The sequence below is a fragment of the Mesoplodon bidens genome (assembly GCF_964165515.1).
Source record: "Mesoplodon bidens genome assembly, chromosome: 17".
Taxonomy (NCBI): domain Eukaryota; kingdom Metazoa; phylum Chordata; class Mammalia; order Artiodactyla; family Ziphiidae; genus Mesoplodon; species Mesoplodon bidens.
This window is the reverse complement of record NC_138174.1, coordinates 67,171,409-67,182,954: the sequence shown is the minus strand read 5'-3', so window position 1 is coordinate 67,182,954 and position 11,546 is coordinate 67,171,409. Positions and strand designations below refer to the sequence as shown.

General features: G+C 42.0%; 1 protein-coding gene across 3 annotated transcripts in view; it reads right to left on the bottom strand.

The window, feature by feature from the left end:
• Positions 1 to 1,179: 1,179 nt before the first annotated feature.
• CLYBL (citramalyl-CoA lyase) overlaps positions 1,180 to 11,546 on the bottom strand; it is a 234,720-nt gene continuing 224,353 nt past the window's right edge. The window contains exons 8-9 of one of the 3 annotated variants that reach the window (XM_081214653.1): positions 2,323 to 2,442; positions 1,180 to 1,324 (exon numbers count right to left, since the gene is read on the bottom strand). In XM_081214653.1, coding sequence (XP_081070779.1) covers positions 2,347 to 2,442 — 96 coding nt within the window. In that variant the 3' untranslated portion in view covers positions 1,180 to 1,324; positions 2,323 to 2,346. Of the gene's footprint in view, positions 1,325 to 2,322; positions 2,443 to 11,091; positions 11,205 to 11,546 lie in introns of those variants that run through there. The other 2 variants (XM_081214652.1, XM_081214654.1) reach the window with 2 other exon arrangements.

Below are 11,546 nucleotides of genomic sequence, written 5' to 3'. Positions count from 1 at the left end.
AGGGTTTGGCTCTCAGTGAGGCCCAGGTTCGAGGAGGTCCATCTATAGGGTTTGGGGGTTGCCTGTGTAACAGGGGTGGAGACTAGAGCGTCTCCCTTTCATCCTGTCAAAGCCTGAGGTGGGGTTATCTGGACCAACACATGAGGATGGGCAGGACGGCGGTGGAGTTGAAGGGGGCTGCCTGTAGGGAAGTATGAAGAAAGGCTTTTATTATCGTCTTTTAAGACAGGTCCTGCCTATGCTTCCAACACCCTGAGGGTGTCAAAATGAGAGGAGGCTTCCCTTTGCCTTTTGAGCGGTCCTCCTGTGTTTGTGCGCTGAGCAGTGGGGTCCGGCTGCGTGGGCACCTATGGTCCTGGTCTACCCTGTGCACACCGACTACCACCCTAGGCGGGCACAGCTGCGCCATGGGTCACGGGGACGGCTTCTCCTGTACCTGCTGCCCACTGTCACTGTCCGCAGCCCTGAAGCCCAGTTTGGCTGGAGGCCAGTCATCTCCCAAGTTGGCTGAGACACTGTCTTCCTCCTTCCAGCCCCTCCGAGTGAGGACGAGGCAGGCTCCCACCTTTCTTTCCAGCTAGCTCTGGAGCAGCACCGGGCGACCCATGCTCTCGAGGGGTTGGGGGGTGTGATGCCCCGGGGAGGCAGGGTCCCAGCGCAGCACATCCTGTCTCAGTTGAGAGCCGCCTTGTCGGGTCCCGTGTTTGAGAATGTTAGTTGGTGTCTCAGAGCATGTGTTTCCCAGAACTGCCCAGCCTGGATCAGGTTCCTCTGCACGCCTGTTGGAACTGCCCTGCACTGGTGGTGGATGTTGTATGACCGTACGTGGGCCTCTCCCACTTTGCTTTGGTTCCATGATGCCTTTCCTTGTATATAACCTTCAGCCCTCCTCCCCTCTTGGGCTTCCTGGAGGAACTCGAAGGGGTAGGGGAAAGTAGACCCCTGGGTGGGGCACATGGTAGGGGCCACATAGGAAATAAACAAAAAGGGCGTAGGAGGTAAAAAATGAAAATAAAAAACAACTGTTTTCTATTTACGAATTTAAATAAACAGAACAGCCTTCCCCGCGGTGTTTGTCTAAGGGTAGCAGCTTTGCTGCTGTGTAGGTCATGAAAAGGTTGGTGTAGAGTTTAAAACTTCCCATTCTGTTAATTTCTTAAAGAACAGTCGTCCAGAGTCTCCACACAAAAGCTCATGATTTAATGAGGAGCAGAAACAAAATCTCTGATTGTTGGTGTTTCAAATTTCATTGGCGTCCTCTGGCAAACACAAGTTGATCCTTAGCAGCTTCAATACCCTTTAGCCTTCAATATAAGAGCACATGCTGAATAGGGAAGAATGGCTGGTTGTTATGTTTATTTACCCTTACTACAAGCTGGGTTAACCTCTTCAAAACAGCTTTACTAAGCCCGTTAACCACACCACCCATATGACCTGTAGCAGCATCTCTAATGTGATGCAAATCTCACAGGGGACCATATGCACCAGCTCTGTGGCATTGTGTCTTCTTAGAGGCTACAAGTTTATTGCTGAGGGGGCCCTGTCCCAGCCATACATTTACAGGGGGGAAATGGCCTCAATGGCAAACAGTTAAACAGGGAAATAAAGGGAGAGAATGGATGGTCTTGTGCTTCTGCACATTTATTTTTTAATTGCTGGTAACTGTTGACCCAAAGCATTCACCCAGGATAAGGGCTTTCATAGTGATCACCTAGCAGTTCAACGATAGGGATATTTCATTTTTGGGGGGGTGGGTGATGGAGGTTAAAGTAATCAGTTTTGAAGATTTATTTTTAGAAGATATCTATATAAACCAGTATGGTACTTAATCAACTTTTCTATGCCATCTCTGTTGTTTTATCAGATTACTAGTGAAATAAACACCAACCCTTCATTGAGTTATTATTTTTTAAAAGGTTGGCCTTTCTTAAAATTATTTCTGGTGTTGAGTGAACAATGCACAATGTGGGAAACATCTAACATGAGCAGGGTGAAGGGAGTATACGTATTTGGGAAAGATCTGTTTCATTAAAGACTGAACTTCCCCTGGAACAGCCCATCTCTCCCCACTATTTTATCTCTCTGCAAAATCATAAGTCCATACTTGTAACACATTCGTGAACAATAAAATCATAAGCTTGGAACCAAAAAGAAGAAAGTTCATTTTTAGGGGAATAACTGGCCAGTGAGATAACCAAAAAAAAAAAAAAATGTGATTAACATGAACTGTAAATGAAGAAAGGCTCCCATCTGGCATACTAACAAGTTGCCTTGAGTATTATGGCTTGTCTTTAAGGAACCCACTGTATATGTTCAGCCCACCTGATGAGAGCTTCATTTAGCAGATCATTTTTCCTTGATGGATATGGCAAGCCTAACAATGTTCTGGGCCTGCTTCAGTAATGGCATGTCGATCACACTCCCTCGGAAAGTAAAGGCTCCCTGGAAGACAGAGAATACAAACTTCCTGAAAGAATGCTCGGAAATTACAGGCTTCCTTTCTGCACACACTTGTACAACAAGAACATTTTAGATTCCACCTGAATTATACTGACTTTCCTACCCAACTTTTGAGAAAGCCAAAGTAAATTACAGGGGAAAGATTTCTTTTTTCCTCCTAAAAAGGAAAAAAAAAAAAAAAAAAAACACTTCAGCATTTTAATGGAGAGGAAAAACATCAGGCACAAGGTATTGGAAACTGCTCATTTAACTCTTGAAATCAAGCAGAAAACAAGGGTGGAAGGAAAATGTAAATACTTCCTTATATACTTTTTGAAATATTGCATAGAACTGTGAAAACAGTAATGTGCTCTGGCAACTGATTATTGTTTGAATAAATAATTGTATGATCAGGTTAAAGGAAGAATGCTTCCTTCTTGTTGTAATGTAATTGAGGGGTAACACTATCGTGATGAGAAAATGTAAGGTAGGATTATACTGAGTAAAAAGAGATTCTTCTGTTGGTACACACTTTTGCAGAAAAGGATTACAATGACAGGGGACATGAGTCTGTAAAAAAAAAATCATAGGTCTGTTGAATGGTTAGCCTGGAAAGAACCTGAGATCTCCTGATTTATACCCATTTTACAGATTCACTTTTTAAAAACTTCTGCAAATACTCATTGAATGTGTCATGTGATCTCAGTGCTGTTCTAGATGAGGACTCTGATGCCGAGTAGTTAAGTGATTCTCCAAGGTCACTTGACTAGGAAAAGTTAAGAGCTGGGGCTAGTACTTGGGTCTCAGAACCTCAAGCCTTCATTAGAGACTCCCACATTATGATGATAAGGTAGTTTCTTTAGTGCCTCAGAAAAAGAATTAAATGGACAGAAGCAGTATGAATCTGAAATTAATGTCTGGTTATTCATGTTCTTTTAATCATTTCTTTTTGCTGTTTTCAATTACAGCTCTTCTTAATTCTCCTTCTTTCTACCTGTTGATAAGGATGCTGGTGTGAGTGGGGAGCAGGTGGTCTTTTGAGACCTGATGGTGGGCTGGAGCAATTATAATCCTTGATGATGGTCCATTTGTATATATTGCCATCCATTTCTGGATTTTACAAGTACCACCTCTCAACAGTCAATGTTGTCATTATTCAGGACTTCTGGGATGGTCTCCTGGGCTCGCTGGAAACCCTCATCTCTTATAATAACATAGAGTTATACACAGAATGGAGGTTAAAAAAATTGGCAGGGAATCCTTAGCAGTGACTTCGAAATTTGTTTTTTAATCAAGAGAGATTTAAAATTCATTAGGATTAGAATTCTCACCAGTGCTTAGCCTTCTCAGCCCTAGAATGATAAATCGGATTCATATGAACACCTGTGTTGCCTAAAATCCTATACCGTTAAGTCATTTTCCAATCTGCTCATTTTACTATTTATACTCCCAGATTGGTCTGTGCCTAATTTCATTCAACCTAGAGCTAATTTTTAGTTGTCTCTGTGACCATGATGAATTTTATGAATTTGGTTAGAAGTTCTAAGGATATTCTGTGGGTTAGCATGACATGTGAAATCAGGGCATGGGACTCGTGCTGTCTTACAAGGCAAGAGTCTAGTTTTCTTATTGGAGTATGTGACGAAGACCAAAGGCCTCCTGGTTATCCATCCACCAAGTGGATTCTGGCCCGGTAAAACAGCACATGTGTCCTGCTAAAGCTTAAATAATAGGCTAATAATAATAGAGATGAAATTAGCCTAGATGCACATGAAATCAAAATGATGCACAGAGAATCAAGATGACTTGGCTTTGGGTCTATGCCACGTTCCTTGAATCCGCTTTGGATTCCACATGCACATCAAAGATGCAAAATATTTCATGTAGTTTTTCAAGACAGGGAAATCATTTCTTTCTTTTATGTGGCAGATTTTGCTTGACTTCCTTTGTTAAGCTTAAACTGGAAAACAAAAGTCAACATTTTTGTTCTTTTCTGCAAATTGAGGATTTTAGTGTTAAGAATCAAGACTCCCTAACGTGAGTATCCTCCTGCTTTCACATTGACCTACAATACGGTTGGTGTTTTAACGTATGGATCTACATGTGAAATGTGAACAGTCTGCTGGTCAGGATTTGGAAGAATGTAGATTGTCAAAAGCTACCTGGATTTGTGGGGAGGGTTTGAAACATTCCTTAATGTGTGATCATAGATGAGTTTCGGTTTCACAGCTCAGTGCATTTCTGAGAAACTGGTGAACCATTTTGAAAAGAAGAGGGAACTTCCATCAGCTTGAAGATTCGGAGTATAAGTTGGTTTAAAATGCCTCTAAGTAGTAACTCATTCATGGTTAAAAGCCTTAACAACCATGACTACAACTATAATAATAGCTATAATTTCTTGAGCAGTTGCTAGCCCCAGGACTGTGCCTGGTCCTTGACATGTTTTATTTCAGGTAATGCTCATAAAAACACTGTGAGGTAGATACTATGACCCATACCCATTAACAAATTGTTTTTCTTTTTCTTTTCAATTGTCGTAAAAACACATAACACAAATTTACCATCTTAACCATTTTTAAGTGTATGAGTCTGTAGTGTTAAGTAGATTCACACTATTGCACAACAGATCTCCAGAACTTTTTCATCTTGCACAAGTGAAACTCAGTACCATTATAGACAACTACTCTCCATTCCCCCTCCTCCATCCCCTGGCGATAAGTATGTATTCATCTGTTTCTATGAGTATATATCTATCCCCATATTATAACTGAGGAAACTGAGGCACAAAGAAACTTGTACGAGTCTGCCCTGTAGCTCGCTAAGTATACAACTGGTATAAAACCTAGCTCTATTTGATCCAAAGCGTGCGCTCCAGGCTTATGCCCTGGGCTTGTGGTTTGTTCTCCGAGTGGGTTGCCTGGCCGCCTGAATCAGAATCATCTAATGGGGAGGTGGCTTGTTAAAATGCAGATTCTTGGGCTCCATCCTATCAGGTTTCATGCAGAAGGTCCGAGCGTTGGCCAGGAACCCTCTGATGATTCTAATGCACACTGAAGCTTGAGAAGCTGTGTGTTTTAGCTCTCCTGGATAGAAATGGTTAGGCTGGCTTTTAAATGGGTACAACACTCCATCCCTGCTCTCAAGGAGCCTAAAGTTTGCAGGAGGAGACACGGAAGAAAAGAAGCAGGTGCCATAAGATGCAACAAGAATCAGAGAAAAAGCCAGTGTTATGAGTAGGGAGATCCGAGGCCTGAAAGGCTGCCGTTCTTACCAATCAGGACCATGTTTTCCATTTCACACTGTTGACTGAGACATGATATTGTACACCTCGTGCATGTCGTGCATTTCCCGCTAGAGCGGTCATGGGGCTCCACCTCCGTGCACAACAGGCTTTTATTCAGCAATTACCTATGGAGTTATTTGTTGTACTAAATCATGAGTCAGCCACTTTGGCACATCCTACTATACACATGTCTATGGCTTCAGCCTCCTGGAAGTGAAGAGCAGTATCACCTTAGCATAGGTGTTATGTGTATAGGAAGGAAAACAATTACTTATTGGGCTGTACTTTTTCTAACATCTGGGTCATTGCCTGGTGGTAAGATAGGCCTTGAAATAACATGAACTTTATCAGACCTTGAAGTTCTTCAATGGGGGAGAATCTGACTTACAAGTCGATGGCAAAAGGACTGGTGATCATGATGGTGGTGATGACAAGAGTAGTAACATCTATGGGAAATACTCATACATTTTACATTTCTGGCACTTAGCACTTGAGAATTTTTTTCTGTAGAGTACTAAAAGAGTACTTTTCTTGCACCCATAAATTGATCTAATTCTTTCCCTACTCATTGTATTCTCAAATAACTTCTTTGGGCATTCAGGGAGTTCTTGTCGGCACATTCCCATGATGATGTTGCTGTGTCAGAATTAATGATAACATTTTAGCACAGCTGCTATACACCTTCTTTTTCAGAGTGACACTCTATTTCTTCCTCTATGATGCTACGTCTTATGCCCAGTGAATTATTTACCTCATTACAGTTCCCAGTGAATTCCTAAAACTTTTAGTCAGTGTTAGCCACTATGGAATTTGTCTTTAGGACCTTGGTTGTGCCCTCTTCTTGCTAAAATCTCTCAGGCCCAGCCCTGACTTCCCATCACATGGCTCTTCCTTACTCCCAAAGTTAACTGCTCCTTGATACCCCTCAAAATGGGGAATATGATGCTCTCACAGAGACACAGATGGGCACTGTTTCATTCTTTCTTTCCTGTTTTTCAACCTATCACACTTGGAGTCCTTGGACAGGCCCTAGTATGGCCTTGGTCCCCTCACAATTTGGTTAAGGGGTAAGGATTTAAGTTTGGTTACCAGGCACCCAAAGCTCAGTGTGGAGGCTGCCTGGCTCCCAGGCTGGCTAGCAGAGGTCTTGCTGAGAGAGTGCTGGGATGCCTTCCTAATTGGGACCGTGATGTTGTTTTTCTAAAATATCAGATAAGATCATCCATTTGCTTAAACCTTGCTTTGGCTCCCTTTGGACTTACAAACTCAAGTGCACTCTCCTTAGCTGGGGCCCAGAGCTCCCCACGGTGAGACCAGGCCCTGCCTCTGCTCTCAGCTTAGTCTCCTGCCAGTACACACAGACACACAGACACACACAGACACACAGACACACACACACACGCTCTGCTCTCTGCTCTGATGTAGACGTCCCTGGTTGGGCTCATTTCTCTCCTTCCTTCCCTTACACAACCTCCTGTAACAACACTTGTCACACTCTACTGTCATTATCTGTTTACATCACTGTCTTTCTCACTGTGTTGGGAAGCCCTTGAGGACAGGGTCTCACATGTCTTTGAATCCCCAGAATCCAGCACCCAAAACATGGTTCTGAGTGAAGCTTGTTTCTTCTGTGGGGCCTGAGCTGGGTGACTGAGGGGACAATGACTTGGGAAGACAGAATCCCTCTTACCTTTCTGCTCTCCTTTATCTGCAAGTGTCTTTCTGTGCCACTTGATCTTTCCCTGGTCTGGTAATACTCCCTGGTCAGTTGGCCAACCCTTGCTGAGCCTCCAGTAGGACACAGGGACTGACCTAAACAAATGTGATGTTGGGTTGGGGTCAGGTTAACTCATGCAAATGACTTAACGAGTCTATCTGTAAGTGGTGCTTAAGGAATTAGAAGCTGCAGAGAGAAAGAGCCATCAAAACGGGCTGGTTTGGCCTCAGAGGGGCTTTGGGGAACAGTACTTTATTTATTTAGCTGCGCCGCATAGTGTGCGTGGTCTTAGTTCCCCAACCAGGGATTGAACCTGGGCCCTCAGGAGTGAAAATGCAGAGTCCTAACCACTGGACCACCAGGGAATTCCCAAGGGAACAGGTACTTTTAAAGTCAGCTTTAGAAGGTTAGAGATGCCAAATGAAGGTCAAGAGAGGGGCAGGGGAAAAACAGCAGTGTATCCACATGTGCAAGTGGGGTTGGCCTTCTGTGTTCGACAAGAGCCCCCTGTACTTCTGGTCATCAGTGACCCAATAGATAAGCAAAACGAAGGACCACAGTATGAGTTACTAGATCTGTCTGTTGGTGAAGGGGTTCCTCTAGGGCCTGAGGAAAGGGAGACTAATCTAGCCTCAATGAGAGCAATCTGGAAGAGGGACAACAGACTTTCCTCACGACAAAGCACACAGGACTCAGTCCCTGCTTGATGCAGCCAGACTGGAACCTACAGGGCTCCCTCTGTTCTTGCTCCCTGCCCTGGTGGACCCAAGGGGGCCCTGGACCCTGAGGGGGAGGAAATTGAACCACTCGTTTCCTTTCCTTTATTCTGGGTAATTTTTTCCCTGTTCTAGAGTAGTCTGGGGATCCAACAATCTGATTTAGAGATACAAAAACTGCAGTTTAGTTATTAGTTCATCTTTTTAAAGGAACTTATGAGTAGGATAGGACTAGAATCTTGGGTTTTTCAACCCAAATCTCAAACTCTTCCCACTAATCAGTATACCTCAAAGCATGTCTGGTAACCATGGTACATAAGATGATTATCTAAAAAATTAATATCAAAATTTTTAATATATATTATTTTACATATAGTATATTTAAAAAATTATTTTGATGTGATTTATAAAAAATAACTAGCATATCTAAACTGTTATTTCAGAGATATTATTACTTAGAATGAGGCTGAAAAAATTAATGATATATAGGTAAGGCCCAGATAAGCAAGTATGTGAAAACGCAATTTTAATAACTGACTCGGGAACAACTGAAATGCAACGTGCTTCCATCCTGAGTCTCCACTTGGAAGCTTTTACTATAATTATTAGGATGGCAGAAATACCAAAGGATATTTTCAGTGAGAACAAATTCAGTAATAAAAATGTGAATGATGTTTTAAGTCCTCAAAAAACCCAAAGCATTTGTAAGAAGGATTAAAGGAGGTGACACTTGATCTTTGTATGTGCTTCTGAATATCAGTAACCCTTTGTTTTATGGATAAACCATCTTTTAAAACTGCCATTGAGAGTAAAAGAATACTATTGAGGACTTGGGGAATAGAGAACATGTTTTTCTTTTTTTAACACTTTAAATTGTAGTGATAATTTGATAGGTATTTTAATATTTTGAATTAAAATTCAATAGTCATTCACTCTACGACCAGAGAATTTACAGATGTTAATATATCTCTACTTGAAATTTCTAAAAGCTCAACTGAAGTCATTCAACATGGGCAATTCACATTGGGATAATCTGCCCTTACTACTAGCACTGAAATTCTGACAGGTGATATTCCATGGCCTTCGATGGGGAGGCCCTTTAAATGATTCGTAAGAATGTAACAGTTGAAATATTTGAAGGGGGTTTGTTTTGTGCCTGACCGGGGAATATAGTGACAATTCGGGCCTACTGAACTGCTTCAACAGGATCCCTTCAGCCCCTGCCTCGGAGCACAGCCTCTGAGGGGGTGTCAGGTGCTGGGTATCCTGCATCCTGGGCAGCCTGTTGGATTTATCTTCCAAGTTCTGAAAGGTGGAAAAGCCTGGAGAAGCTCCCTCCTTATCCCTCCCATCCCTTCCCGTCTTTCCCCTGTGGCTCTCTGGCTTGAAAAAAGATCACAGAACCCTCCATGGAGAATGGGATGGAGGGTCCTGTATGCCCCACAGTGCAGTTCCAGCTGCCAGGTCAGTGCTGCCTGAGAGGACGTGGGGAATCACCTGTCCAAGCGGCCCCTCTGTATTTAATTCTTTTAAATCCATTTAAAAGAATTAAAAAACTTATCAGCCGGAGGAGATACGAATCAGATGCAGGTGACCAGCAGTTGGGAGCACGGCTATGCTGCAGTCAGTGGTGAAACAGGACAGTTTTCAGCAGACGGTGAGAAGGAAAAGGAAGACTACTAGTGAAGACAAATGGCCTGACACATTTATAAAAAGAGGAAATTCTTTGGAATGTGGGACCTGAGTGGATGTAAAATGAAGGGCCATCATTAACATCTTGCTTTTTAAAAAGGAAGCATGAAATTATTTAGCTTTAGCTCTACACAGGAAATAGAAACACTCATGTGTTGGACATTGGTAAGATTAATTTGGGACTTTACCAATAGTTTTAGGAAGCTGGAGGAGTAAAGAAGAATTAGTAGAAGATTTGGAAGATGAATTTGGCAGGGAAGATGGGGGTGGCTGAACAGGAGGGAGGAGAGCTGAGGTGAATGTTTAGGTCAATTATCTTAATATGTGACCAGTCCTGAGTTGTCTCCTTGCCCAGATGGAGGGTCTCGGTGGACCAGAGCATCCTTACTTCACAAACGGATAGGGAGACCAAAGGTGCCTTCTGTTTTTAAAATTCTTCTCAGAACCCACTAAATGTAGGCAACGGGATTTATCTTTTAAAATATTCAGGCAAAATGATGAGACAGGAATAGACAAGTCTTTATTTTAAATATCTTCTGATAAGGCAATCTGGAGAACTCAGGCCAAGGATGCCACATGGAAAGCTACCTACTGAGGTGACACAATTGGATTTCTAAGCATCTTGCGATCTAAAGGAGTTTCCACACATGCTAACACATTAGACGGCTTGACTCTCTGTTGTTTAGTGGCTTCCTTGATACCATGAACCTCACCCACTGTGAAGTGTATAATTCACCGACGTTTACTCATTACATAGAGGTCTGCAACTATCACCTGTCGGACGTTTCCTGAAACCAGAAATCTTGGAAAATATTTTATCTTTAATCCTGAGATAAGTGTGTAAATACTTGCATTTAATTCAGAATACTCTATGTCAAATGTAAGCTGAGATTGCCTATGAGAAAAGCAAGAACGAGGGCCTTTTTATAGCAGCTTGCAGCTAAGACCAATAACATTAAACTTCTATTTTAAATGCTGTAGGCTTAGTCTTCCTTTGGAAAATATACCTAAGTGAACTAACATTAACTAGAAGGCACTTTAAACTTTACACATTTACTAAAGTACAACTGATGAACAGTAACGGATGAAATAATTGGTGAAAATTTTTCTTTCAACTTTTCTAGAAGGGAAAAAAGGTCAGTATCATATATATTGTTAAAAAGTAAAACGAATAATTTCTTCTTAGCACTGTCAGGAATTTAGAAGCCAGTTAGCTAAACAGTATTTACTAAATGTATATCGTGTACCTATTTCCATCCAAGATGCTGCAGGGAGATCTGTGACAGAAAGAATTCTTTACTCTCTGGGGTAGTGGTGAGAAATTCCCCCACTTTTTTTTTCATTGAGGTCCACTAACCTAAAATGGAAAAAAAAAAGAGAATTCTAGAAACTCTTGATTTATACTTCTTAGTAAAGTAAAAGCTCCATTTGGCTGCTTTTAATATAAAAAGAATTACAAAATTCTTTAATAAGTACCACAAAATATTAAAAGAATGCTCTGAACTTCTCTATTATAATCAGCTGAAGGAGAGAAGGCACGGGGTAGTGGCGGGGTGTGGAGGTGATGTGGTGAGAAAGGAAGAGAGATATAAAGAAAAAGAGGCAACAAAAAAGAATCCATGGAAAGAGGAACGGGGAAGGAACAGGAAGGACATATACAGAAACACAGATCCACACATCCTAAGAGGGAGAAATACCG